We start from the raw sequence: 26,905 nt of genomic DNA on the forward strand, positions 1-26,905 counted from the left end.
GTGACTTAGAGAAGCTTCCACAGACCGATGACACTGCAGTAACCAATTCAGCTGCTTCTGGTCCTTGCCTTCAGACTCCCAGTGTGCAGGAGGGTTCTCAGGGCCAACAGACTACTTCCTTAGGGGCAGAAGATGATGCTTTGGGTGGCAGAAGGAAAATGGACAGTGTTGCATTTTCTATTGATAAAGATGAGCCTTATTCTTCAAAAGAACAAGCTTCTGAAAATAAAGATTATAACGTGGCCTTAGATGATAAAATGAGTTCCCAGAGTCTAAATAGCTTAAATATTATGAGTGACATAAAAAATGAAGCAGTCTCTGAAGAAGTATATGTACAACATGAGTCGCCAGAACATAAATTACCCGAACAAACTCTTGGTGACAGGTTACAACAGGCACAAGAGCTACACTCTCCTTCTAAAATGCCAGAGGCATCTAATTTGCAAAACAAACCTAAGGAATCTGAGAGTGATAAATCGGTACTGGATTCTTCAGTTGAAATGTTTTCAAGTTTCATGACAAAAATGAAAACGCCTAAAACATTATCTGGTTTCTTTTCCCGACCTCAAGCTACTGCACCTCCTACTGCACAGAAGAAAAGCTCCTCTTTCTTTGGTTTCTCATCCCTCCCAAGTGGCCCAACACCAGCTTTCACAAATGATCTCTTTAGCATCTTCGAAGGTCCAAAAGAATCTCCAAAAGAGATGCCTCCAAAATCCACCCCTAAACCTCAAAGCAGTAGTGTGAAAGATATCACTGGCTCTGTCCCAGCAAAAGACTCTAGGGAGACAGAAAATACAGCTGCAGCCAGAGTGTCTAAAAGAGGTGTCACAAGCTCTCTGAAGGAGGATATATTGCCTGTTCCAGCAGAAAAGAACTCTGCAAAAGAGTCTCCTATGATAATAGAAACTGAGGAAAATAGGAACTCAGAAACCTTTAAAGAGGAACCTTTTAGGATGACTCCAGAAACAGCAGTCTCTAGTGAAAATCAAGCCCTCGAGGTTCTGCAGTTGCATAATGATGCACAACCCTCTGAGATGGTAGATACTAAGCCATGCCAGTCTCATTTCAGTAATGCAGTGGATACAGTGCAGGCTGAGGCCACTGACCAGACTGATGTAAATCCATGCCAACTAGATGTGGGGTCTTCACATGTAACAGAGGAACAAGCTGCTTCTACAGACAAGGCAGCCGTTGACATCCTTCAGAATGGCTCTTCTGATGGGCTTGAACTGGAAGTGGAAGCCCGAACTACTGAGGCAGTCACAAACCTTTCCCAATTGGACGAGAGTGCTACACTTGAATCAGAGCCTGCTGTTACAGGGGATCAGGCCACTGATGGTATTGATCAGCAGGACATGATCGGTAGTGATGGTAGAGAGCCCACAGCTCCAGCTCATGAGCCCAGTGTTCATCTGCTCCAGCTGAATGACGAGAAGACAAGTGAGGTAGAACAGCAAACTGCTGAACAGGAGAAGCATTTAGCAATTGATGAGGTGCCTGCAGAAGGGATTGCTTCAAAATGTGACTTGAAGAAACAGGGTAAACCTAATAACATTCCTCCAGATGCAAGCAGTAGTAAAATGGTCTTTGAAATACCAAACATGCCCAGTTTGCCAAAATTCAGCTTTATGTCATCTGCTGATAGTGGAAAGCCATTTGGGTCATTCTTCTCCCAGCAGCCACCTTCTGTTAATAAAGCAGGGGCAGATCAGGGTCTCATGTCCAGCTTTAAGAAACTTTCTTCGACTCTGTTTGAAGGAGGTAGTGAAGAAAAGGTGAGTAAGCCAGAGAGTGCCCAGGGAGCAGTATTTGGGAAAAAGCTAGATTTCTCCTTTCCCTGGCAAAAAGACAACAGGGAGACCTCTGCCAAAAGGGAACCACATGTACCACCACAGGCTTTGTCAAAACCAGATGACAAGGTGTTAGGAACAGTCAGTTCAGATGAAAACTCAAAATCTGCAGTCTCAGATCAACTGACTGATGCAAATATAGAAGTAAACTTGTCTTCAAAGCAGCCTGACACTGTAGACAATGAACTTTCTGAAGAACCATCTGGTGCAAGCACCGTTGATGATACATCCAACAAAGAGCTGGGAGAGAAGTTTGATAAAGAGTCAGAAGATCAGCAGAACGTGATTTCAGGTGAACTGCAGAAAGAAGATCAGGCAGAAGAGCATGCACCAGATGAGCCTGAACTGAAAGAAACTGAGCTTGATTCTGCTCCTAATGGAGCAATGCTTCATCCTAGCACACAGGCTGCAGATCTGAATAGCGTGGAACAACTGAATGAGAAAAGGCTAGTTACAAATGAAGCATAATAAATGGTTTAAAGTTTTTGACCATTTATAATGCGATACTGCAGCAGTAAATATTGGCATTGGTGTCTGATGTTTGTAGCGCAGTCCCATCCCCTATTTGTTGTCAAGTGTTTGTAGTATTACTGATAGCTGTCACAGAGGATGTGGCAAACTGCAGTCTCTAGTTAATGTAAAAGCCCTTAGACCATTTTCTCACCTTTTTCCACTCTTTTCTTCTGTAAGTGTAATTGGATTTCCTATATTCTTATACTGTGCCCCACTGAATGAGATGCTTTTAGTGCTAGTTTCATTAGCCTTTCAGAAGTTATATTCTTTGTGCATTAATTCTGCTGCATACAATTCACTTTGCTTTCTTGTTTAGTGATAATTATGTTGTATTTGCTAATAAAAAAGTAATAGTAGGTGGAACGTATTGGAAAGAATGAGCATTTTGTTTTCAAAATGCAAGGTAAAGGCTTTTAATTTTAGAGAGAAATTTAACTTATGCTGACATATTATAGAACTAATTAGGTTCATTTCACATTATTGAATATTTTAAAACAATTTCAGAGATATCAGTGAAGGTATTCTAATGCTTGCTCTTCCTAAAATCTGTGCAAATGTTATTTCATGCAGTTAGGAAAGCCACTAAAGGAAGGTATCAGTATTTCATGAGTCTGTATTCAGTCCTATGCATGTTAAGTTACAGTTGCCCTCAAAAATCAAAACAGAGACTTGCTAAACTTATATTTCTGCGTGATGTAAGTGAAACTTGTGCCTCTGATCATACAGTTGCAACACTGCACTCCAGAACTTCCTATCTGGCTTCAAATTGTCCCAAGTATGCAAGTGAGAGAAACATTAGTGCTGCTTAATTCTTGGCTGTAGTTTTCCTGACTGCATGAGAAATTTCCATCCACTGTATTTTGTGTGCAGCTTCTAGGAATTCAGTCCTGGAAGTGGTGTCTTGAATCACAGAGATCATGCCCCTGTGGCATTGATTTTTTTATATAAATTAAATTCTTGAAAAAGCTCTGTTGGAGTGAGACATGTGGCCTCCCTTTTGTAAAAGGTTTTAAGTTGATAGTCTTGACAACCTTAATCTTGACTGCAATGCATTTTATCATAAACATGTAATATGTACAAAAATAAAGTTAACTTTAGCTGTACTTCTCAACAACAGTCAGCTTAAATGGTCATGGTAAAGACCTTAGCTGCAGTGAAACTACAGAAGACAGAAACACTTCCACTCTGAATTGCTATGTTTCCATTCTTATTCCTGTCTGGTGGTTAAAATATCTTCACTGGCATTTTCTAGCTGATTTAAGGTGAAGAAGTAGTGGGTGCAAGCAAGACCATTGGCATATATGGTCTATATACTGGTAGGCTGTGTATGAAGTATTTCTACTGCCTACCAAAGTTTTGAGGTTCAGAAGTCTAGATCTAGTTCAAGGGAGCATAATAGTTAAATATGACTTCATAACATGTCTTTCAGTAATATTTAGTGTCCCACCCAGTTTGTTAGATGTGCAGATTGCTTTGCATTTCTCCAAGCCACTGTTTTTTTCTGATGGACTTTCTTATTTTCCCATAGTCCTGCTGGCAGTAGTAGATACGGCTCCTCTTGTAATGTCAGCCAGGGAAGCTCTCACCTAAGTGAGCTGGACCATTCCCATGAAAGTGCCCATGGCTCTGAGCAAGAAGATGATCACCAGGAAAGAGAGTCAAACCATTCCTACCACAGTTCGAGCAGCTACCAGAAGGATGGTCAGGCATGGCTCAGGGAGCAAGAGGAGCCTCGCAGCAAAGGCGAGGAGGAGAAGGTCTGCGAGACAGAGGAGAAACGTGCAGACCATTCTGCAGCTAAGTTACCTCTGGAACTTGAGAAGGCCAAGGATGTTGATGCAGGAGCCCAAGTGAGGTAGGTGAAACTATTATTGAGTTCTTTTCAACTAATTCAAAGAGGATTCCTCTCTGCTATTTCCTGGGACAAATTATGTACATTGTTCTTGCAGCCTTCTCTAACAACTAACTTGATGTTGCTGATCTGTGAAACATCTTTATGTGCAGGACCAGTTATTTATGAGACATTGGCTAAGCTTAAACTATGTTTGCTATGTATGTAAAGAGTGCCTTGAAGCTCATTTGCTGTATTTTCTGTTTCTGGTTTGATGAATGTAGTCTGGCCCAAAGATAGCTGCTTCTGTTGCTCATGTGTGATCGGGCTTAGGTGTGAGCAACCAACAGCTACATGTAGTCATGGTTAGAGCTGCACTAGTTCCTATCTTGTATAGTAGGCTACCACAATTAGAGTTAGTGTTTATGTAGTTGTAGGTTGTAGAATTACAATATGAATAGACATGTTGCTCTGACTCACTGTGGCAGCTTTTCTTCTCCTTGCACTTGGGCTTTCCAAGCTGTCAGCAGTATTGAAAACAGTCTTCAAAAGTATTTCAGCTAAGTTTGGGGGACTAATGCACTGGATTTTTTACAGGTTTTACAGGACTTTCAAATTTCACTACTTAACTTTGGGAGTGACCTTTTTTCCTTGAGGTAATCAAGTCATTGCAGCCCCTGGTGTGGATATGGTTATACTTTCATAAGTATGAGGGATTGTTGTCATCTGGTTCAGTTAGATCCATGGAAAGATGTCTGTGTGTCTGTACCCTTTGGAGGGTACAGCTGGTGTCAGTGCGTATATGAGAGAATTCACCACAGCAGTTCCTGTGTAGGCAACCCTTACACTGAAGAAGTGAAAAAGGAAAACAAGACTAGAAAAAGTGTTAAACTGTTTTCATACTCTGACTCACTTTCCTGTTCTCCTTACAGAGCAGCAGGAGTCTTGTCCCAGAATGGCTGGCCTATATTTGTTCACAGGGAAGGTTATTCACATAGTCTGTTTCAGTCTAATTTAGGCATCCAGCTTGGATACTTCTGCATCACTGGCTCCCTTTCTCCCCAGTCTCTGGCAATGGTTTCCTGTATCCATGGAGTATACATGGAACTGTGCTAGATGTGTATCATGGATGCATGTTGCTCTCAGCTATGCTTTTTTTTATACTGTCAGCAGTGTGGGGTGCTTTGCAGACAGGGAAAGATGTTTGTTTTGGTGATTTACACCTCAGCAACATACAAAAGAAGGAATGCAACCAAAGGCCCAATGTATCATGAGGTTAGGGAGTGTAAAATGTGCTGTGAAGCACTGAAAGGGTGGAGTGAGAAAGGTGCAGTGAATGGGGGAAAAAACACAGCTGAGCCCTGTTGCCAGTGTTTCCACTGAAGAGGGACTGTGAATTTTTAGCAGTAGAGGTTTTTTTAGAGTAGGAAGAGGCAGTGGTTAGAAGGACCTGCAACAGGCATGGGGATGGAAAATCTTCCATCTGCCTCTGTGTGTGTGCAGTTACGATACCAATGCGTTGAACTGCCTTGATCAGGTATCTTGGACTGCTTTCCTGATGTTCTGACCAACATCATCTTAACTCCTAGGGCTGATTGTATCCTAGTTTGTATCTTTCAGCTCATCAGTTTCCAAGACAGTTCCTGTGTATAAAGAAATCTCTGCTTTAGCCTCTCACTTCCTGGAGCATGTGCAGGGCTGTGGTGACCAGAGCCTGTTGGTTACTTCAGCTTCCAGAGCTGAAGCTGTGATTTCACTATGTAACGTTGAATCTTTAATGCTACAGATGAGTGTTTTTCACACAGTGATTTTCTGTTTCTTGCCTTTAAGCTACCACGGTGACAATGAGCCGCCACCATTTCCTCCAGCAAGAGCCCATTGGATTAGAGCCATTAGCAAAGTTCGGCTGCGGCTTCAAGAGGTAGGATGGAGTTTTGCTTCAGTCCTTCTCTGTGCTACCTGGGTTTTAGATCTGTGGCTGAAGGTTTCATTTCTTCTTCCTTGTAAGACACCTTTTATAGTTCTGATGTTTTGCAGGCAAAAATTTAATCAAATGTATTGTATAGGATTGCAGCATGTTGTGATGGTCTTAGAGCTATCTAATCCTACCATATATTTTGAACATCATTGTGTAGAACTAGAGGTGAATATCAGAAAAGATGCAGAAGCAGAGAAATTAGCTCTGAATTTGTAAATAGTAGTAATGATGTCTGGGACTAAATGGTTTGTGTTAAACTGTTCAAAATGAAGACTTTTTCTCAGGGCAACTTGAGGATAGCTTGTTAGCTTAGTAGGAGTTATCTGTATTATTTGTCGTATGAAAATGTTCCTTGGGAAACTTTACATCAAATATTTTTATATATACTAATTGGAAGTGGGTGTATAATAAATCTTGGTATTTCCATCTCATGAAAGTAAGATTTAAAAATAAACAATCTTTATTTGGGAAGTCAAAAGGAAAAGGTTGTGACATTTTCTTCAACAGTATAAACACTCTTGATTTAGAAAACAGTGATTAAGACCCAAAAAGTTGGTTTTTTTTAAAAAAGTCTTATGCTTTCATCCATCTGTATGCCCACAGAAAGATAACATATGGTGTTCATATTCTATAGATGATAAACTATTGCCTACTACCCAAAGCGCAAAGTTAATAGATTTCATTTAGAAATACTACTTTCTTCTATAGCTCTCTTGTGTTTTTGTAAGAAATTATTTTACAGTATCTATCAGTAGCAGGACTTTTCTTTCTCTTCTGGACTTATTGCAAATTTTTAGGAAAATTTTTTTTTTTTTTTTCCATCTAGGGAGGCATCTGACGTGCCATAGCAGAAATAGTTTTTCCCTTGGCTTATCTGGATCGTAAATTCTTTCACATCTAAGAATTACTGTGTTACTTCACTTCTGAGCAGAAGGGATTCAGGTCAAAACTGTCAGTATGACATGGAAAGTGAAATTTAAGAACACCATTAGTATCTAAGAAGAAAAGGAGCTTCTGTTGTGGTTTTGTAGGGCGTGCAAGCAAAACAGTTTAGTTCTTTGCCTTATGGAAAACAAGTGCAGAAACATACTAGAAGGGACAAGAGATTCAGTGATGCCTCTCCCTGGATAGCTCTCCTTTTTTTCTGAGAGGGTACAAGGTCCATGAGGTGGTTCAGCATTAATCTTTGTGTTTCTGCTGAATTGTAAGGAACACATACATTGAGATGACTGTTACAGAAACACTGGTTTAGTTATGATAGCAACATGTCATGATTTGGTTTGCCTTGACCACTCACAAAATCACAGAATCGTATAGGTTGGAAAAGACCTTTAAGATCATCAAGTCCAACCGTAAACCTAACACTACCAAGACCACCACTACACCATGTCCATAAGCACCGCATCCAAACGTCTTTTAAATACCTCCAGGGATGGCAACTCAACCACTTCCCTGGGCAGCCTGTTCCAATGCTGGACAACCCTTTCAGTGAAGTCAAATTTCCTAATATCCAGTCTAAACCTCCCCTGGTGCAACTTGAGGCCATTTCCTCTCGTCCTATCACTTGTTACCTGGGAGAAGAGACCGACCCCCACCTCTCTACAACCTCCTTTCAGGTCGTTGTAGAGAGCAATAAGATCTCCCCTCAGCCTCCTTTTCTCCAGGCTAAACAACCCCAGTTCCCTCAGCCGCTCCTCATCAGACTTGGGCTCTAGACCCTTCACCAGCTTTGTTGCCCTTCTTTGGACAACTCCTAACAACTATTGATCCAAAATTCCCTTAAAACAAAAACCGTAAGAGATGGAGCATTCCAACAGTCTGCTCCAGGGCTTAGCTGTCTTAACTGTCCAAAGGCTTTTCTGAACCCCTGCTCTAGATCTCTCTTGTGCCATATAAAACCATTTCTTATGATTAGGACCAGGAGTAAAGGAGCGGAACTGATTCCCTTCCTCTCTGGAATAGTGAAGGGCTGCTGCAAAGAGAGGACGAAGCCCCACTCGCTCTTCTCATGTTCACTAAATGACCGTTTTTTGTTTAGCCTTTTCTTGTGAGGTTTTGTTTTAGGCACTCTTTAATCAGCCTGTTGTCTTTTTTTTTTTTCTTTCTTTGTTTTTCCTGAAGTGCAGCGTCCAAAGCTCAAGGTAGAAACCCAGCTGAGAGCCTGCTCATGTGCACTAAAGAGCAACGAAGACTTTGTTCCCCTGGCTGTGATCCTGATATCCCAAGATATCAGGTATCCTGCTGTGATGGTGCCTTTTTATCGCAGACTAACACTGATGCATGGTTAGTCTCATCCTTTGCAGAGCTGAGGTTCCTTCTGAAGTGCTTTGTCAGTTGTTCCCTAGCCTAATTTGTGTTGCATTACAGCTGACTATGGCTTTGCACTTGTTCTTACAGAGTTGGTTTTTTTCACTCCTTAAGCACATTGCTGTATGTCTCTTCTTAATCTTATGCCTACAAATCCTTCAAGTTGTATGTGAAAAAGTTGTGTGGTTGCCAGGCTGTGTACTACCAGAGCTTGATACCTTCTTTGAGTTTGGCTACCCTGAGTATAATTTTTTCCAGTGTGTTTGCATCTATTTTAGCAGTTTCATCCAAACGTCAGGATATAAAACTTCCACTGTTCTCCTACCCCTGAGACTTAATTTACCTTGTCATAGAAGGAAGTTAAATGCATTTGACACAATTCTACTCTTGATGAAACCATGCTCACTGTTACTTCTCTCCTTTTTATGTTCTAGAAGATTTGCAAATAATTTGATTATTTGTTCCAGTCTTCAGTTCCCAAGGGGGGAGAGGGGGGGAAAGTCAAGTTAGTGCTTTCATAATTATCCAAGTCCTCCTCTTCCTATATTTAAGCATAAATGCTTGCTTTGCCCTCTTCAAATCTTCAAGTGCATTGCCTGTTTTTCCAGTTCTTAGCACTTTGTGATTGTCACTGTGAGTGTTTTTGTGAGTGTCAGTTGCAACCTAGTACCTGAGGATGAAGATTTATCAGGGCCAGCTGACTTAGAAATAACTACCTTATCTGTTCAGTTTCAAATTTGTTTTCCTTTACTGCAGCCTGTTTTTTATAACTTGCTAAACATTTTTTTCCCTTTTTTTAAAAAAGAGTATTAATTATGTCAGGGAGTTTTCCCTGTCAGTGAAGACCTGAAGCAATTAAGGCATCAAATGTTCCAGCCTTCTTAATGCCACCTGATGGTAGCTTTGTCTTCCTATGAGTAGCAGCTATGGTTTTTTGGTCGTATTGTGTGTTCACTGCTAGGTGTTTAATTTTGTGCTTCAGTCTTTTGATTTCTTTCCTGTGCAATCATGTTTGTCCTTTAAAAATTCATCAAGAAGATATCTGTGGTTTGAGGTTCAAGCCCTCTGAAGAGCTTGTGATTTTTTTGGACAGGTTTCTCATTGTATGTCCTTTCCTTTCTCTTCACTGGGATAGCTTGTGATTTTTGTCTGTTAATGCTGTTTCATTAACTGTTAATAGCTTCCTAAGCTCCTGGTCCTTTAAGCCTGTTTCTCATGAGCTCTAGCTACTGATTTTCTGAGTTTTTATTAGTTTGTGTGCTTGAATTACATAGTGTTTTTCTATCTTACCTAATTCCTTTCCTTCTAAGGTATCAGGAAGACTGTCACAGTTTCCTCAGATGCATTTGCATCCTCATTTCTCTCAGTACTTTTGCTCAAATCTAGAACAGCATCTATGCTAGTTACTTTCTGCACCTTGTGCATCATAATCAGCTCGTTCCTAGATCTGTTTGAAAGTCAGTGATACGAATACAGACTATCCAGATAAGTATCAGGATTTGAAAGGTCCCTGTGATGACAGTCTAACCAGGTGATTCTGTCGGTGGTTAGAAAAGGTCATGTCTCATTTCTCTGATCACCCTGTTACAATCTTCCCATCTTCTTTCATTACCTAGAAGCTTTCAAGAGGACTATCCTCTTTTGTTCCAGCACTTAGAGCAGCTGCTTTTGTCCTTAGTGTTCAGAGCAATGCCTCCAGCTCTTTTCGAAGTTCGCCTTCCTCAATGCACAATATAATTTCATTAATACGTGTGGAACTCCAGCTCACTGATCCAAACTACTGGATTCCTCTCACATAGACTAATGAAATGGTTCTTATGACTCTTAATTGTTAATGATCTGGCTGAAATTTGAAAGAAAGAAAGAAAGAAAAAAAAACAGGACACCCAAGAAGTTTCCATATGTGATGTGATTATAAATCCCCTGAGCAATTCAGCCTCCTACCTGGGAAGAGATTAATATTCATGTGAATAATATACATGCATCCTACAGCACCGTGAGTCAGAGAAATCTAGTATTTTAATTAAGACTTGACAGTTATAAAATGGCACAGAAATTTGTAACTGTGCATGTTAAAAAAGCTTTGTGGTAGCATGCACAGTTTTTTCTTCACTTCTGCTGTTTTGCTTGTTCTCTTTCTGTGTTTGTGAAGAGGAAACTTAATTATTCCAGAATCAAACTAGGGTTTTCAGCCCTGAGAGGAATGACTCAATAATTCTCACCTTCACACTTAGAACTTTGTCTACAAAGAGGGATTAATTGATAGCTTGTCTGCTGCAGTCCCTCTGTGGGAGCTTCTTTTCCAGAAGAAGAACAAACACATAGCTATTGCATCTTCAACTTGCAGCCCTCCTTAACTGAAATAGCCTTCAGCTAGGGACATGGCTGTGTGACTTTTAAAGTTACACAAATTTGAATCTGAGTTTTGTATAACACAGAAGAATTGGCAGGCTGGAGAAGAGCAAAAATTCAGTCAAATCAGTCAAATTGCCTCTCTTACCAATTCTTTCAAGTATATTTAAGTATTACAAGAGGGTGTGGGGTCTGGGATTTTATCCACTTATATTGAATTTGTTTATGGGGGAAAACGTCTTATGCATAATTTTCCTCTTTTATGTCAGGAGATTAAATACATCAATTTAGCTATTTTCATTTCAAACCCAAAGTCATTGGAGCAGTGTTTCCTCTTTGTTTTTTCTTCTTCTAGATGCCATTTTATACCAATTATTTTGTTTTAATCTTTATCTTTCCCTGTTAAATGTCAATAGTCTGTTCTTTTTGACTGCTGTGTAGCTACATCACATACTGAGATGGCAGACGTAGTTCATGACATTGTCCTTCTGGAATATGATAAGCACCTGCAACGGGGGGACTAAATGACTGTTCTCCTCTAGCCTTACAGGTATCCAGTCGTATCCTGTCTTATTTTCCCATGCCCTGTAGTTTCACAGTCAGCACTTCTGATCAATCATCTGGAAATATTTAAGAACCATCAGGGTCTCACTTTTAAAAGCCCTGGTCCAGGGAGGGTGTTGTATTGGTGATTTTGGAGTGTGAAGCCCTGTTTTTATTTTGAGAAAGAAATTTGTTGGTCCAAACCACCACTATTCCCTTCTTATGTAGCTGTGGGATGCCCTGATGAGTCCTTTCTGGACTTCCACTATTCCACTGTTAGTGAGGAGACCAGCAGGGCACGAACTGGTGCCAGTTTTGGTTGCTAGTTTGATTGTAAGTTACCTGCCTGCCTCCACTCCTCACATATGAATCCAGGCCCTCTGATCAGTAAAAGCATGTACTGTATACCAGCCCAGATGGCTAGTGGAGGATATGCCTGCTTTGAGCCAGTCACCAAAAGTTTAGAAACTGTTCATTTCCCACCTCTCATCAACTGTGCAGTCCATGCAATAGTTTACTTTGGGCATTTTATTTCCCTTAAGCTTTGTTGCCTAGGTGTCTTTTTTATCAGTCCCGTGAAGATGAGTAAGCTCTACATTTTCAAAGCCTCCCACACAGTGGCAAAGAAGCAAACTGAAGCACTGTGACTCTAACGGAGTCACTAGAAACTTCTCTTCATACAGGAAAACTACATCTCCAGTTAACTGTCTTCCTTCTCTTCTTATTGTTGTATGTATGAATGTTATCTTTAACCTCCACCAAAATACCAGCATTGCTGATCAAATGTCTCAGAGATCGGGGTTGGTGGGGATTCATAGAACACCCTTGTGCTCATGAAATCGCTGTTCCTACACCAGAGAGGAGAGCAGGTCTGTGTAGGTAAGGCTCAATCCGAGGGTCACTGCCAGCTGTAGTGCAGACTGTCAGGTGGTCGTGCTCACAAGGGCAGTCAAATGCTTTCTGCGTACCTTATCTATAAAATGCATATGCGGCTTTGAGATCCCTTAGGGATTGCATGACAATAATTATTTAGGAAGCATTTAAATACAAAAGTAGTGGAGGTGTTCTACAATCTCCCCATGCCATAATACTTGCCTGTATTGCATCTGAGTTTGCAGACTGGCAAGACCTGTGGGATGAAAAGCCCTTCACTGCTTTCCCAAGGCAGCTTTTAGTGTGGGGTGATTCCCCAGTGCTTGAACAACCTTTGTTTGTTGTCTCTTCTGGTTGCCTCTCTGCGAGGGAGGGTTCGGCTGACATGCTGTACTCAGGAGGAAATGCTTCTTTCATCTCCAAGTGTCTTAAATAAGATATCTGCATACTCGCATCTGTTTGAAATAAAATGCATGTTTATTTATCCTTAATGAAATTCTCTGAGACCTACTATCATTTTTTTAACCTGCTCTGCATTACATTTTAACTGTTATAATATAGCAAAGAGATAACTATTTGTGTGTACACACAAGGAAATAGTGTTGTGCCTTCATTAGCTGCTGTTGTGATTTTTGAGTAGCTTTTTGATAACCTTATCTCCAGTGGGAAAAATCAGCAAGCTTGCCCTTTTGAGAGTAGTTAGGCTAACATTAGGAGAAATGCTCTCTTGTGGAGCAACACGCTGGTCAGGAATGCTTTTCATAATGACCACAGCAGCTAGGAGCCTGTTAATTGCCAACAGGATTTTCTGCAAGCTTCTCTGAACATATCAATCTACTGACACTCAAGTTCTCTTCACCTCTGCTAAAAACCAGTTTTGGTGTTGATGGTCTGTGTTCCCCGGCACACAGGATTTCTGTCCCCTTCAGTGACAACAAAGTTCCTCCGTACCTTCCTGTTGCTGGTTAGATAAAACACAAACTTGGGGAGTTTTCTTAGTCATAACAGGAGTTTGCAGAGTGGATAGCTAACTTTCCTATAACGCTATTTTACTTTTTCACTGCAAGCCTCCTGTGGGCTTGCAAGACCAGGGGTAGCCTCCACAAGAATGCAAAGAATCCTGACACGTTATTTCTTTTCCTGATCCATAGTAGTATTCAGGACTATAACTTTGCTTCTCTAGTTTTGTATTGTAAACTCTACACATCTGTAAGTCAAAATTCTTATGAAGCCTTTGAATGGGAATCAAAGTGTAATTTACTTTTCTTCCAAGGTTTATTCCATTCATTTCCTTAAAAATAAAGGGAAGGTGTTTGTGCAACATCTGGGATATAGTTTACAAACATGGGATGTTCCACAACCAGGTGCATCTCTTACTTTGTGGCAGCAGTGCACATTAAGTTTAGGTAATCCAGTTTGGCTGAACTGTATGCTTCTGTTCTCTGATTTGTAAGGTCATAAAGGCAGTATAATGGGATGCATGTGAATAGTCTGCCATTATATCTCATTTTTTTTACTTGAAAAAGTAAACTTACTGCACATGTGAGTTACTCACTGCACATGTGAGTGTTCTACTTCTGGAGTGAAGCTAGATGGAGTGTGGCTGCTGCTTTTGCAAAGTGTGGGGGTTTTTTTGGGGTGGGTGAGGGGTTAGACTTTCTGGGTTTGACTTTTTGAGATTGACTGGGATATGACAGAGGGGAGACCCCTCTGCAAAAGAGCCAGCACTTTAAGCTAGAATATATCTAGAATAAGGGGGGAACAGGACTCTAGTTCCTGAGCTAAACTGGGCAATACTGAGATTTTAACTTAGGTTTCCCACAGTTTAGGAAAGTGCATTGACTGCTAAGCTGTAACAGTCTTCTAGGCAGTGACTTTTCCCCGTGCTCCCTCCCCTGTTTGGATGTCTTAGATCAGAGAAATATTCCTGTTCAAATTCATCATGGTCCTGTAAAACAGATTTTAGTTCTGACAAGTTGGTGTTTTCTGAAGGAAAAGATGTCTTATTCACCTTCCTTCCTCTCCATGGAAGTTGTGCCTCTGCTAATCAGAGAGCAAGATGTGGGTGGCAGCAGTGGGCTGGCAATGTGGATAGATGACCTTATGTCTTGTACAGCTCCTAGGTTTCCAATTAGACTACGTGCCCAGAATTGCTGCCTTTTTGTCTCTGGCGTCATTTCTTTTAGGCAATCTGGTCACAGCAATTTCTGTTTGCTATCTCCAGAAGTGACTTCCATGTTGCAGGCTGAAGGAGCTATTCATGTGCACAGAGCACCTCTGAACTGGGATGAACTACAGTAAGCTCTTCTCCCCCGCCTGGTGCTGCCCAGCTTGCGTTCACATTTGTACCAAGACTTTTCAAATACTTTGTTGAGTAAGTGTTTTTCTTTTCTCAGGACTTGCTGCAGCAGTTGTCTGAAGCTTTCAGGAAAAATGGAACCCAAATCTGTTTGGAGAGTGGACCAAGTCCTCTAAATAGTGTATACTAAAAATGTTGGAGCTGAGGCAACTGTTGCCACCTTATGCAAAACTCCCCTCTTTGCACCTTGTTTTGGAGATGTAATGGCAGAAAGAATTACAGTAGTGTGCTCTGTTGATGGAGGCTTGTATCTGATGTGGAGTGGGGCACAGAAACCTGTGGTGTCCTGACCACCTCGACATGGCACTCGCGTGTGGTGCTCATCAGTAGAAATTGAGAGCGCTTCATCTAGCATTGGAGTAAGTCAGTTCCTCCTGCTCAGAATAGGGGTGCAATGGGAGAGGTGGGTGGGGGGACTCCTACCTGCCACATACGCAGCCCTTTAAAAATAGTATTGGCTGTTGGGAGAGCCAGACTTCACACTCTTATTTTTAAGGCTCTGTGTGGGAGGAGGGGATATTTCCCAGTGTTGTGTATTACTGAAGCAATCTGTACAACAAATGCTGCACCGGAGAGATAGCAGTGGGCTTTGGCTTACAAAGCACAAGACTTGGGGAAAAGATGAGCTAACCAGCACTGGCTGAGAGCATCATAAATGAAGTGTTAACTATTCGTGCAATGTTAGCAAACACTTTGAATAACATCATAACTTCATAGAAAAAGGCAGTAGGTTAGAAAAAAGGGTTTGGTACATGACAATTTTGTCTTTTAGTGTTGTTTTTCCTTCACTTGTTTCTTGTTTTCCAAGCTGCGTGGTTATACAACTTGTTTAGATGTAGAGCAGGGTTGCCTTGCATGCTTCTGAGCTAGTTTTTGGAATTCTGTAAGGGTTGTTGTAACTGGAATCTTCTAGTACTGTGCATCTGGATTTAAGTAAGATGATTCTTCCCCTCTTCCCCCCCCATTGTAAAAGTGGCATTTGGAAGTCAAAATGCTGTTAATAATGCTTAATGTAATGCCTGAAGACAGCAGGACTTCAGTTCTGGCTGGTGCTACTTAGTATGTAGAGTAGCATTTTCATTTTCTGCACATTTTAATGTCAGTGATTTATTGAATTCAAGCCACTTGAAGGTCTTGTGATACAGCAAATGAATGCTGTCCTTTAGCAGGTAGTTCTTGCCAGGTGATATGAGAACTTTCTTTGCATCCAGACTCCTTTCTTGGCAACCAAACAGGGTTTTTAAGCCGTATCATGGCCACCAGCCACTTGTCTACTGTCTGCTCATATTTAGAGTCTGAACAATTTTGTGACATTGTGGAGGACTGATCAGATGAGCCTGGATCAAGCTGTGTGTTCATTTCCATTGCTGTGATGGTTAATACTGGCATTTTCAAAAAGCGCTTTTTGGTGGTTCCCGTTTGGTTTCATTTGAAACCTGTACTTGGTAAAAGTAGGACCAATTCTTCCTCTCCTTGGCTTTTGAATCTGTAAGGAAATGCCTGCAGCCTTTCCTAGCAGTCTGTGAGCTGGGTTTGTAACATGCATCCTCTGCTGAAAGGTGTTTGAGAATATATCGGATATCTGTTCTGCAGGGAGAATTGCCTGAACGCATTGAAAGCTTCATCCTTTGTGTGCTATAAAACTAAAGATAATTTAGGCATAAAGCTGCGGGGTGAAATCCCAAATGTAGCTTGAGATTTTCATCTGTTGCTCAAGCATGCAGCTACCAGATGCTGGAAGGGCTGTGATAAGCCTGAGTGCTGATTTACTGGGGTGCCATAGACAGCGAGTCTCTTGCTGTACCGGGTAGCTTGTGCCTTCAGGCTTGCAGGATGATGTGGTAACCAGGCAAGCAGCCGTGCTCTCTGGCCTATGGGAGTATCCTGTTAAAAAAAGGAGGAACCTGTTTAAACCACTCATGCATTGGATCAGGAAGAGAGAAGAAAGGGCTGTTCTGCATAACTACAGGCGCATTTAGTCTGCCCTTCCTAGTGTGTCAGGCTAGAAAGTGTTACTGCCTGGCAAATGGGAAATTAGTAAAAACACTAATTGCATGCTGCTATATACTCTGTGCTACACTGTGACAGACCAGGTGGGCAGTAGGTCTCATCTGCCTGTATTTCCGTAATATGTCTCTCATGCCATGTAGGAAAACCAGCAAATGGTTTGGAGAAGATGGGGGCTATTGCAAAAATCAGGGAATAGGTTATGGAAGTGCGAGAGGGGACACTGGGGCGTTTCTGGGAGGCGAGGTGCTGAGGATGTGTGAGATGAGACCAAACAAGTATGGCTCAGCTTAGCAGACTGGAAGCTGGGGTGCCATGCACTAGCAGTTGCTGCCATGTACTAATAGAGCAGGGGAGTAAATATTGGCAAGTTTACAGCTATTTAAGCTAAAGGTTAATGTTAGCAGAAGAACAGAAGGGTATAAGCTGGTTATGAACAAACCCAGGCTAGAAATCAGAAAGCAATTTTTTCTAATTGTTAGTGAACAGCTTCCAAATGGGTTTCTTTGCCCTTTCTGTTTCTAATTAATCTAAAAATGGGTCTGTTTATGAAAGCTATTATATGACAGTCGCCTGTGGCAGCAAAGAATGGGACTTCATCATCCAGGAAGCCTCTAAGTAGGTTGTGAGAAATGTCCATGGAACCACAGCCTCCGCAACTATTTTTCGTAGCGTGGCCTCCCTGTGTTCACACTGCCCACCTGCCTGCTTTTGCTGCCGAGCTGTGCCATGTTGCAGGACCCTATGGGTTTGGAGCACAACCAGAGGTGCGTAGGAGAGGTATTTGCTACTTAGATGCTGTCGCTGAAGTAAAATTGTGAAAATCATATTGCAGTCCCTCTTGGATGGTGGCTATTCCATGCAGTTGCACAGTAGATATTAAGGATGCTAGACTGTGTGAGGGGTTTCTTGAAGGACAGTAGTTGTTAGTGACTCCTGCCTGGTAATGAACCTGTTGTAGATACAATTTTGTTTCCTGACAAATATCCAAGTGGTAGCCATTTCAGAAAAGATGGTGTAGTTTGTAAACAGGTTTGTTCTTAAATGAGATTTTAAAAATTCCCCATGGGATTTCAGTTGCTTATTTAGACAGTAAATTGCAATTGAACCTTTATTCATTAAAAGTTTTTAAAAGCTAACACTGGAATATTATTTTCTACAAGAGCTTGAAAAGCAACAGAGAATACCAAGACAAAATCAGTGATGCGTACTAAAAAGGAGATAATAGAGCTATCCAGCTAGAAGGGAATTCAGATTTAGCCTTGAACTGATTTATCTATCGAGCCTCACTTTGGTCAGTACTTTAAGTTGTTACATACAAGAATATATGAAACACAAATAGAGATTGCTTTATGTAAAAGATTGGTTTATTTTAACCATGTTTCCATCTGTTTTTTTATTTTTGTTAATGAGTCAATATTCACCTTGTATTTTAAGATAACACACATATTTTTGAGAAACTATTATTGAGAAACTGAGAGTGCTAAATTTTATTGCAATTTATTTAAATTTTCTATTTTTATTCAGTGTATCATGTTAGTGCAGCAGATTGAAATGCATGCAAGTGTTTTTGTGGTATCTCATATAACGGGTACTTGAAGGATCCAGTTTTGTCTACACAAATATCTGTAGATTGGCTGGTGTATTCACTCTGAATTTTGTTATGCCTAATTTAAGGAACTTAATTTAAAGCAAGTACCACTCTCCTTCGTATTTTGTGACATGGATACATGTTACTCATGCTAATTAAGTCACTCTATTTTTAGCTCACAGTAGTAATAGCTAGTTAATATACAACTGTGTACAGCTGCTAGAATCATCCCTTTTTCATCCTGTCTTTACATCCACTTCTCTCCAGTTCCAGTGAAGGTGGAGTGGCTTCCGTGATCTGAGAGCACAGAGCAGAAGCAGCAGCTTCTGGAATAACCCCTGCCATCCCTGCGCAGTATTTGGGTGTGTTTTGGTCAAACTGTGCTTGTCCCTCCTGTTACAGACTTGCCAAAGGGGCTAACTGGCCTCTCAGTCACTTGACTTAGATCAACTATCTAATCAAAGCCTGGTTTGTAGTGCAATTTTCATTCCCTTGCAGAGGCTTTCTAAATCCGGTTGTTTTCATTTTTTGCATTAAATTTCCTCCCCATCCCTCCCAATCAGGGGAGCAGACTGACAGGGTTTCTAGACCCAGTTAATTCAGGCCCATTTGTAGAGCCTGTCAAGTGCCTTTATTGGAGGTGTGAAAGCTGTGTCTGGGCTTACTAATACGGATGTGATTGCTGGAGTCAGCTTTGTCAGAGCTACGGTGTGGCAGTGCCCCTTTTTTCTTGTTCAGTGCCTACACTAACAGTGTCCTAAGAGACTGCCAGAGCCATATATGTGGTTCATAACAAGTATTTATGGGGCATTTTGGTTCATTAATCAACTGCTGCCTTCTGCAGGGGATATAAATATACAAAATTATTCCTACTTACAGAGAAAAGCATATTATTTAAGCCAGGAGTCATAAAGATGAAGGTAGGGTAGTAAAAAAGATTCTTTCTCTGCTTTTTGGAAGTTGGTGCATCGGTAGCAAATGAGGAAGAAAGTGCCAGCAGAGGAAACAATCTGTCCGCAGAGGTAGCTGGGCATTGCTCTATATGGCTATTAGTTGTTAGTCCTCTGCCACACTGTTATGTGATGCTGGACAAGCCATGGTGGCTTTTGAAAAGGGTTTTTCCATTGCCTCTCCCTGTGATCCATTAGTTGATTTCTGGTTATTTGACTTAAGGTGCTGGAAAAGACCCATCAGAGCAGTGACTGAAGTAGCTGGAAGCCAAACTTCATAGTGTTTGATATGCTCTGAACTTAAGTACTCTGAAAAGTCAGGCTTTTGTTTTCTTGAGGTGGCTCTCCTAACAGAGAAGGTCTTGACCTGACTCTGTCCTCATTCTTCACTTGTAATGGGGACTTTTTCACTTCACAGGTATGCTATGAAAACACCAATTAATGCTTGAATTACTTGAGTAATATGTTGATGAGTGCAAAGAATACTCCTTAGCCCACTGCATGTAACAGTGATGTAACTGCATGTAATGGTAGGGCCTGGCTGCGATGCAATAAATAATGCATGTGGTCATGCTTCAAATAATGTGAAGGAAACAATATTAAATAGCTTCTTGTTCGGTGAGCAGTAGGACACCCTCTCTGCTCGCTGAGAAAGGGGTTTACCTCCAACTGGAGAAGGAATCGTCTTTAAGTTCATACTGGGTGCTGCCCTGTAGGATCAAGGCGCTGAATTCCTATAGCCAAATCCTTACATGTTGGACCTACCTTTTGCAGAATGCACGAACAGTTTTGTCAGAGACCATTTCCCTGTCAAGCTCAGGTAGAAAAGCACACTCTGCAGTGTTTGAACTAAGCCATTGTGTTGCGGACAGCGGGGTTGTCATGCAGACCATCCGTGGGGAGTAATGCACCTTCCTCTTTTGTCACTAGAGAGTGAACCGCAAGGGGTGATGGTACTCAGCTAGCACCAGGGTCTCTAATAGCATGCCAAGATTACATGCAAAGTTAAGACACATTGGTGCCTGTTAGCAGGTATATGCATTAGCATGTGGTTTCCTACCTGAGACAGCTAGGAATGATATAGGTAAGGAGCAATAAAACCAAGACCTGGGCACTATGTGAAGAGATTAACTAGACCATCTATCTTCCTCAAAAGCATCCCTGAAAAATGCATGTACTCCCTCATGTTAAAACCTTCTGGGACAGAGATTTTGTAGGTTCCTTAGACAATCCATGCTCACTTATACTTGTGACTAAAACCTTTTCCAGATGCCTAACCTAGCTTTCCACTGCTGCAAGTTAAGCCTGTTATTTCTTTATCTGTATTTACAATAGAAATGCTGAATAGTTTACTTCCCTTCTGTTTGCCTCAACTAGTTCATATTTGAAGGCTACCTGAGGTCTACATTTCACAGCATCTGCAACTTTTCCTTCCCACGTTTCTTGACAAAAAAAGCAATTACAGCTCTAATTGAGAGTATAATTTCAGGTTTTTCCATCTCCAGCACATGTCTGTGCTCAGATGCCTTTGCATTTTGGTGGTGCTGATTATTTAATTAGATGTGCAATTAAGACATTGATTGTAATTTTCCAATTTCATGAAATACCAAGTCCTTATGTTTTGGATGCCATTAGGAGGGAGAGAGATGTAATTTGAAGGAGGAAGCAGCAGAGGGAGAGTTTTCTCTGCTATAAATGTGTCCTCACTGCCTGTTGACCTAAGGTATTCAAGCTGAGTCTAGTTTAAAAGCCACTATTACAGTTGTTTCTGGAATGGGGGCATCCAGTTGGTAAAATTTTTGAATCAGCTGAGTTGTAGAGGGCAGCACAGATTTGTTAAGAGTCCGTCTTCTACTTGTACTTTTTGATTAAAAATGCAGAATGACAATGCAGCTAGAGAAGGGCTTCCACACTTTCGGATGGGCAGCCAAAACCCAGGACAAGAGCTTTGGGGGCATTCAGTTGTTTTCAGGAGCACATTTAAGGAAGGTTTTCTGTCTGTAATTGCTGGGGCACAAGGAGAAAACATGCTACCCCAGAGCCTGTCACCTGAGACAGCTTTGCTTTTAAAGTCTGACTCTGACTTTGAAGTCTGGTATGGGCTGTGATGAGTGGGGTTGGCACTGTCTTGGCAGTGGCTTCTGAGGAGGAAAGGCTTGTTTGTGCCCTGGAGTGGCTGGAACTTACTGGATAAGGAATAAAATAGCCTCTCCTGTGAAGTGCTGGGTTGCAGAGCTGATAATATTTGCTTTTGTATTCCAAAAGTCAAGAGTGCAAACATCCACATGGAAACAAGAATGGGGCAAGCAGGTTTAGCCTGTTCATTTAAAGGGCTGCTTCACATCATCTCTTAGGAAAGGCTTTGTCTGTTGTTGCGCGTGACGGTGATGATTATAAACAAATCAAATGGAGGATGATTTTACTCTCAGCTCTTCTAACTTTATGACCAACACCCCTTTAAGGGTTTTGCACCTTAAAAATTCCCCTGTCAGACTAAATCTGTCCTAGCCCCAGGAGGAGTTTTTGACTGATGTGGCAGCAGCAGCCTCAGAAGGAAGGAGGTGGGAGGACTCACTGCAAGCAGCTGTAAGGTCTCTTCTCAATACCTGTCTGATAAAAATTGGCCTAAATTTTGAAGTGTAAAGATTTGTAGCCCTGCAAAAAGCATTAGGGCTATATTAACTCACTTTTTTCATTAACGTTATAAAAATCCCAGTTCTTGAATCTTGCTGGATTCTTTGCCTTGGGAGTATATTTTATGCCCAGGCTATGTGAAAGTCTTTCCTTCTATTAGTTCAGAAATGTTCACCTCTCAGGGTTCAGCAGGCATCTGTACAGTCAAATAATGTTAACATATGGAGTGTAAACATATTTCGTATGAAGCCAAGTCAGCCAGTGGTTTGGTCTCACCTATTCACAACAGATGGACTTATGTTGCCTGTCTTTGGAAGGTAAACAGTCCCAATACCTCCAATCTTTAGCAGTTTTTTCAACATGCCAGTGCTATTCTTGTTGTCTTTCTATAAGGCAAATAATTCACCTTTTTCTTTTATGGGAGGAAAAAAATCCTTTTTCAGGAGGGAGAACTTTTGGGGAAGATTGTCTCCTTCCTTTTCCTCAAGTGCTTCAAGGCCAATGTCTGGCCATTATCAGTTTCCAAGGTGCTCAGGGTGCTGTAGGAAGGACCTGTGCCTTTTTACCCTTCCGAGCTTGCTGGTTACCCTTGCACCTTGCCTTACCCTTTCCTAAGGGGAAAAGAAAAATCAGTGCTTTGAGTGACACCTTGCTTAAATAAACTTGTTCCTTCATCTGAAAGCAACATCTTAAGCATATGTTTTGTAAATGTGTTCTGGAGCTATTGTAATGACAGAAACAGGATTGACAGGGTAGTTTTAAATGCCTTGGAATATACAGTCTCCTCTCTTCCAGGCTTCTGTCTCAGCAGCACTGCTTAGGTTGTGGTGATGTGCAGCTCCTCAAAGTTTGGTATTCCTTGAGGACAGCTGTCAAACAGCAGGAGGTCACTGCTTTTTCATTAACACTTCAGTCTTTAGACTGCTGATTGATTTGATCTTCTTGTGGCTTTGAAGAAGATAATAAATAACATGTTTCCACTGCTGAATCAATTGATAAACTTTACACTGTGTATTTGAACTTCTAAGGTCTAATGCAGCCCTGAACCCAAACTAACTTACTGAGAACTCTGTCTCTAGGGAGATGCAGCAGGCAGTTTCATTTGGGACAGATGGTTCGTATTTTTCTTCCAGTGAAACAAATAAAAAATTTATTTTAGAGAGCTCTTGGGTCAGAGATGTCTGAGGCCATATGTGAGATGAATTAAACCTGAGTGTGAGCTGGACAGAATTTATCCCTGCTGTTCCAAAAAAGCTCTCTCCATTGACTTTTCTCTCTTGACTTTTTTCCCCTCTCGTCTTTTTGTTTCATCTCTCTGTGTAACATTTTTATCCTCTAATTTACTTAGCTCCCCCAGTTTTGTACTTCCCCAAGAGCCAGGTCACTAGAAGTGTTCTTGGTTGTCTTCCTGCAGGGAGAAGGGGTGCGAGTGTGGGAGAGGGAGGAGCAGGACCTGTGCTTGAAGCGTGCTCATTTTGCTTTGGTTAATCCACTCATGCTTGTGAAGGAACTGCTTACTTTTACAATTTTTTTTTCAGTAATTTAATACTTTACAGGAAGTTGGAATGAAATAGATAATGAGGATTTAAAAAGAAGAAAGGGTAATGTATACCTCACAGACATCAAAGCATTTGGCCTATATAGCTGAGCCTGGTTTTATCATTTTTAATAATTCCCTGCTGGCTCAACCTAAAATTAAAATCTGTTGGTGAATTAAAAAAATCACAGTAAGAAGTATTTAAATTTTTAAGTAGCAGTTTATTTCTCTAGAAGAAGGCAAATAACTTGGTGCTCTGAACCGTAGGGTAAAGCACACTCTTTCTCATAGGCTTTTTTTAGATGCAAGTTGTGCCTGTTTTTCCCAATTCTGAGTTATCTTCATTGTTTCAGTAAACAAAACATCCCTGAAAAGCAGAGCCTTTATCAATATCCTGTGCATTGGGTAAGGGTTCGTAAATGTTTGAACGGCGCAATCTTCCTTGCTTCTGAGGACACCTGTGTTTTCGTCTTTTTGTAACCACATTTTCCTGTCCAGCTCCTTGTGAGCTGTGGTGAGGACCGTGACGTTTTCCAGCATTGCTCATGACCTCCGTTAGCGATGTCTCTTGTCTCTTTCTCTAATGAGACTTGGTTGCTTTTTCCATATATTTTTCTGCTCCTGTTCTTGTAAGACAGCTGTGGGAGTATTGGGATTTTATGGGTTAGTGCTTGGAAATCTGCACAGGCTCTTTGGGTCTCAAGAGCTGCGGCTGGAGGATCGTGCTTGGCCATAGTGCATTTTTGACTTGGATTTGCTAATATCTGGTGTTGGTGACTGCAGGGGTGGGTGAAAGCCAAAGAAGGAAGAGATGTGAAGGACAGAGGCAGAGATGGCAAGTTTACGTTGGCTCCACCTGTAGTAGGACCTTTGGAAAAAGGAAGGCATGTAAAAGACGGGGAGGCTGTCTAATGGATGCTTCAGGTGCTATAGAGAGTTAATGTGAATAAGAAAGTGTTGTCTGATGGATGCTTAATATTTTTTAAACTATTGCTGTGAAAGAGACCCCTGGCAAGATCTTTTTGGTGTTATTCATATGCAGAGCTTTGAAGATACTAAGTGCCGCGCGAATCCTGGACTGCATTTTTATTTTCTCAGTTGGGCAGTCTTCATCCTTATGTGGATGAATTTGATACGGAGCTTCGGCTCTGAGCTCAAGTGCTATAACTGGTATGTTTAATAGCAATCATTTCTATTGCAGTGGAACTCAGTGCCCTCAGTTGGGTAGGAGCCCTGTTCTCCTGGCGGGGTGCAAACATATAATGAGAAACTCAGGGTCAGACTCTTAAAATCATTTAAAGCTAAACCACTTCTGAAAATCTGAGCTATGGTCCCTGCCCCTGCAGCAAGGGAAAGAGCAAAAAGAGGGAGGGTTTTCTGGGGGATGGAGGATATGAGTGACCACAGAGGAATGCCAGCCCTTCAGCGGGTCTGAAAGGAGGTCGGCGGCCCGATTTCTGTGCCTGGCTGCAAGGGGCAGTGCTGTGGCTGCACATGGAAGGAGCAGGTGGGTACTGTTCGCCAGCGGTGCTGATGAGAGAAAGTATTGTGAACCATGGCATTAGTCTACCTGTATGCAAAACTTGTGCTCTGCGTCCATCAAACAAACAAGCTGATGGGGACACCAGCCTGGCTGTTGTCAGCTGATGTTTCAGCAAGGTGCTGGGATGGAGATGTTGGACCAGAGGGTAGAAGGTGCCAGGAGAATATCACGTGCAGCGAGGGCAGGGCTCGAGCACAGTGATGCTTGTGGAGGAAGTGGTGAATAAAAGTTGATATTGATGTAGGTAAGAGATTGGGGCGGAAGTATCATTCACAGCAAGGCTGGCTCACAAGGAGGTAGGAGGTATTTGAGCAGATGGGAGGATAGTGGCATTTCCACAGCTAAGTCATATAGGCCTCTTCAAAATCCCACCCCACACTGTGAAGACTTTGTTTTGAAAGATGCAGTGAGTTGTCCTTGAGCAAAACCAGGAAATGTGCATAGCTCCCGTACAGTACCTTTGGTGCTAAAGGCAGAGAAACAGCGTTTGGGAAGGAGGTGGGTGCTTGTGTTGGGTGCATGAAGAAGGGAGACAGGATGAAGGGAACATTTGTGAAAAGGAGGATGTGAACGTGGACCAACTGGCCAGGAAGATTTTCTTAGCAGCAGTGCGTTGGATGCCCCTGGAGCATCTTGTGGGGCAAATAAATGGTGCCTTTAGTTCAGGCACTTCTTGCAGGATGAGTGCTGGCTGCTGCTCACTCCCAGGAGAGGAGTGTCGGTACAACGTGAGTGGATCTGATTCTGTGCACAACACTTCTGCAGTCATTCTTTTATGTAACAATGTGACTTTTATTTTTGAGAAACACAGGATCAACGGGTGTTCAATCCCCCACACTCGTGGCACAACTGGTACTAGTCTTCCTTGGAAACTGGGTACAATTCATTTCAGCGAGGGCATCGCTGAATCTTGCGGGTTAGTCTGGGGGTGAACAGGAGATATAAAAATAAACATCTGTATCAGAATTGGGCGAAGAATCTTCTTGGAGCTGGTTAATTATGTTGAGTCCTGGGCTTTTTTCCCCAGCCTCCCTGCTTCGCAGTCCTGCAGGATGCCAGGAGTCAGGCAGAGCGCTTTTCCAGCACAGATCGTCTTGCTGTGCTGTACTGCCTGCTCTCGTAATGCTGAAGGAGTGCATGTTGTCTTTAGTCAGATTGGCTCCATCAGTTCGTATTTCCTTCTGAATGGATAATAAAGTGGAGAATCATTTCGAGGCGAGGACTGTTGGTGCGCGAGCGAAGTGGGGAGGCTGCGTGTGTGAGGAGCTAGGCAGTAAGCAGCTGACGAGGAGGAGTAAAGTAGCAATAGCTGCACAGCTTTCTCTCTGCCTCTGAACTACAATATTTTCTGTTGAGTCACAACTGAAGAGAAGGATGAAGTTTTAACTGTACTTGGTACTGCCTGAGAAAGGGAGAAGATGCACTGTGGTGGTGAACTAAAGAATTTCTGTTGAGGGATACTCCTGGAAGCTGACAGGATTTCTGCAATTTTGGCTTTTACATTCATTGGCTTCTGCTGTTTTTTGCTTTTTGGATTTTTAGTAGCTATTTGCATTTCCCCCCCCCCCTTCAAAAACATGCCTTCAACTTTATGTGATTTCTCATCCTAGTGCTGCCATGGAACGGGATACTCTCGGTGCCTTTAACGTTGCTTTCCCCAATACCTGAGATGGGACACCAACAATATGTTGATAATCTCCATAGTGAAAGTTCATTATCTGGTGAACCTTTAACAAGATTAGGATCCTTCACGACTTGTCATTTCTATGAGAACAAGCTATTGTATTCTGTAGTTTTCTATTAATTCTATAAATTTCCTTTACATTTTAACCTTTTATTTTATTTTGAAGCAGCAAGGTAAGTGAATGATTGGAAAAAATGAAGTGGCTGGGTATAAACTGCAAGTAGCAGCAACCAAGGAGAATTGTTCTTTATTTTTAGTGGGCTGTGTGTGTGTTTACTTTAGCAATACAATAGCTCCGTTGGAAGCTGACTGGATTTAAACACGTGCTTTGTAAAAACAATTTACTCTTA

General features: G+C 41.7%; 1 protein-coding gene across 1 annotated transcript in view; it reads left to right on the top strand.

Annotated features, from left to right (window-relative positions):
* The window catches only part of LOC140650500 (protein unc-13 homolog B), a 221,424-nt gene that overhangs the window by 78,314 nt on the left and 116,205 nt on the right, over positions 1 to 26,905 (top strand). The window contains exons 9-10 of the mRNA XM_072858860.1: positions 3,895 to 4,221; positions 6,028 to 6,118. Of these exons, the coding sequence (XP_072714961.1) occupies positions 3,895 to 4,221; positions 6,028 to 6,118 (418 nt within the window). The remainder of the gene's footprint in view (positions 1 to 3,894; positions 4,222 to 6,027; positions 6,119 to 26,905) is intronic.

The sequence above is a fragment of the Ciconia boyciana genome, chromosome 4 (assembly GCF_034638445.1).
Source record: "Ciconia boyciana chromosome 4, ASM3463844v1, whole genome shotgun sequence".
NCBI classification, from domain to species: Eukaryota; Metazoa; Chordata; class Aves; order Ciconiiformes; family Ciconiidae; genus Ciconia; species Ciconia boyciana.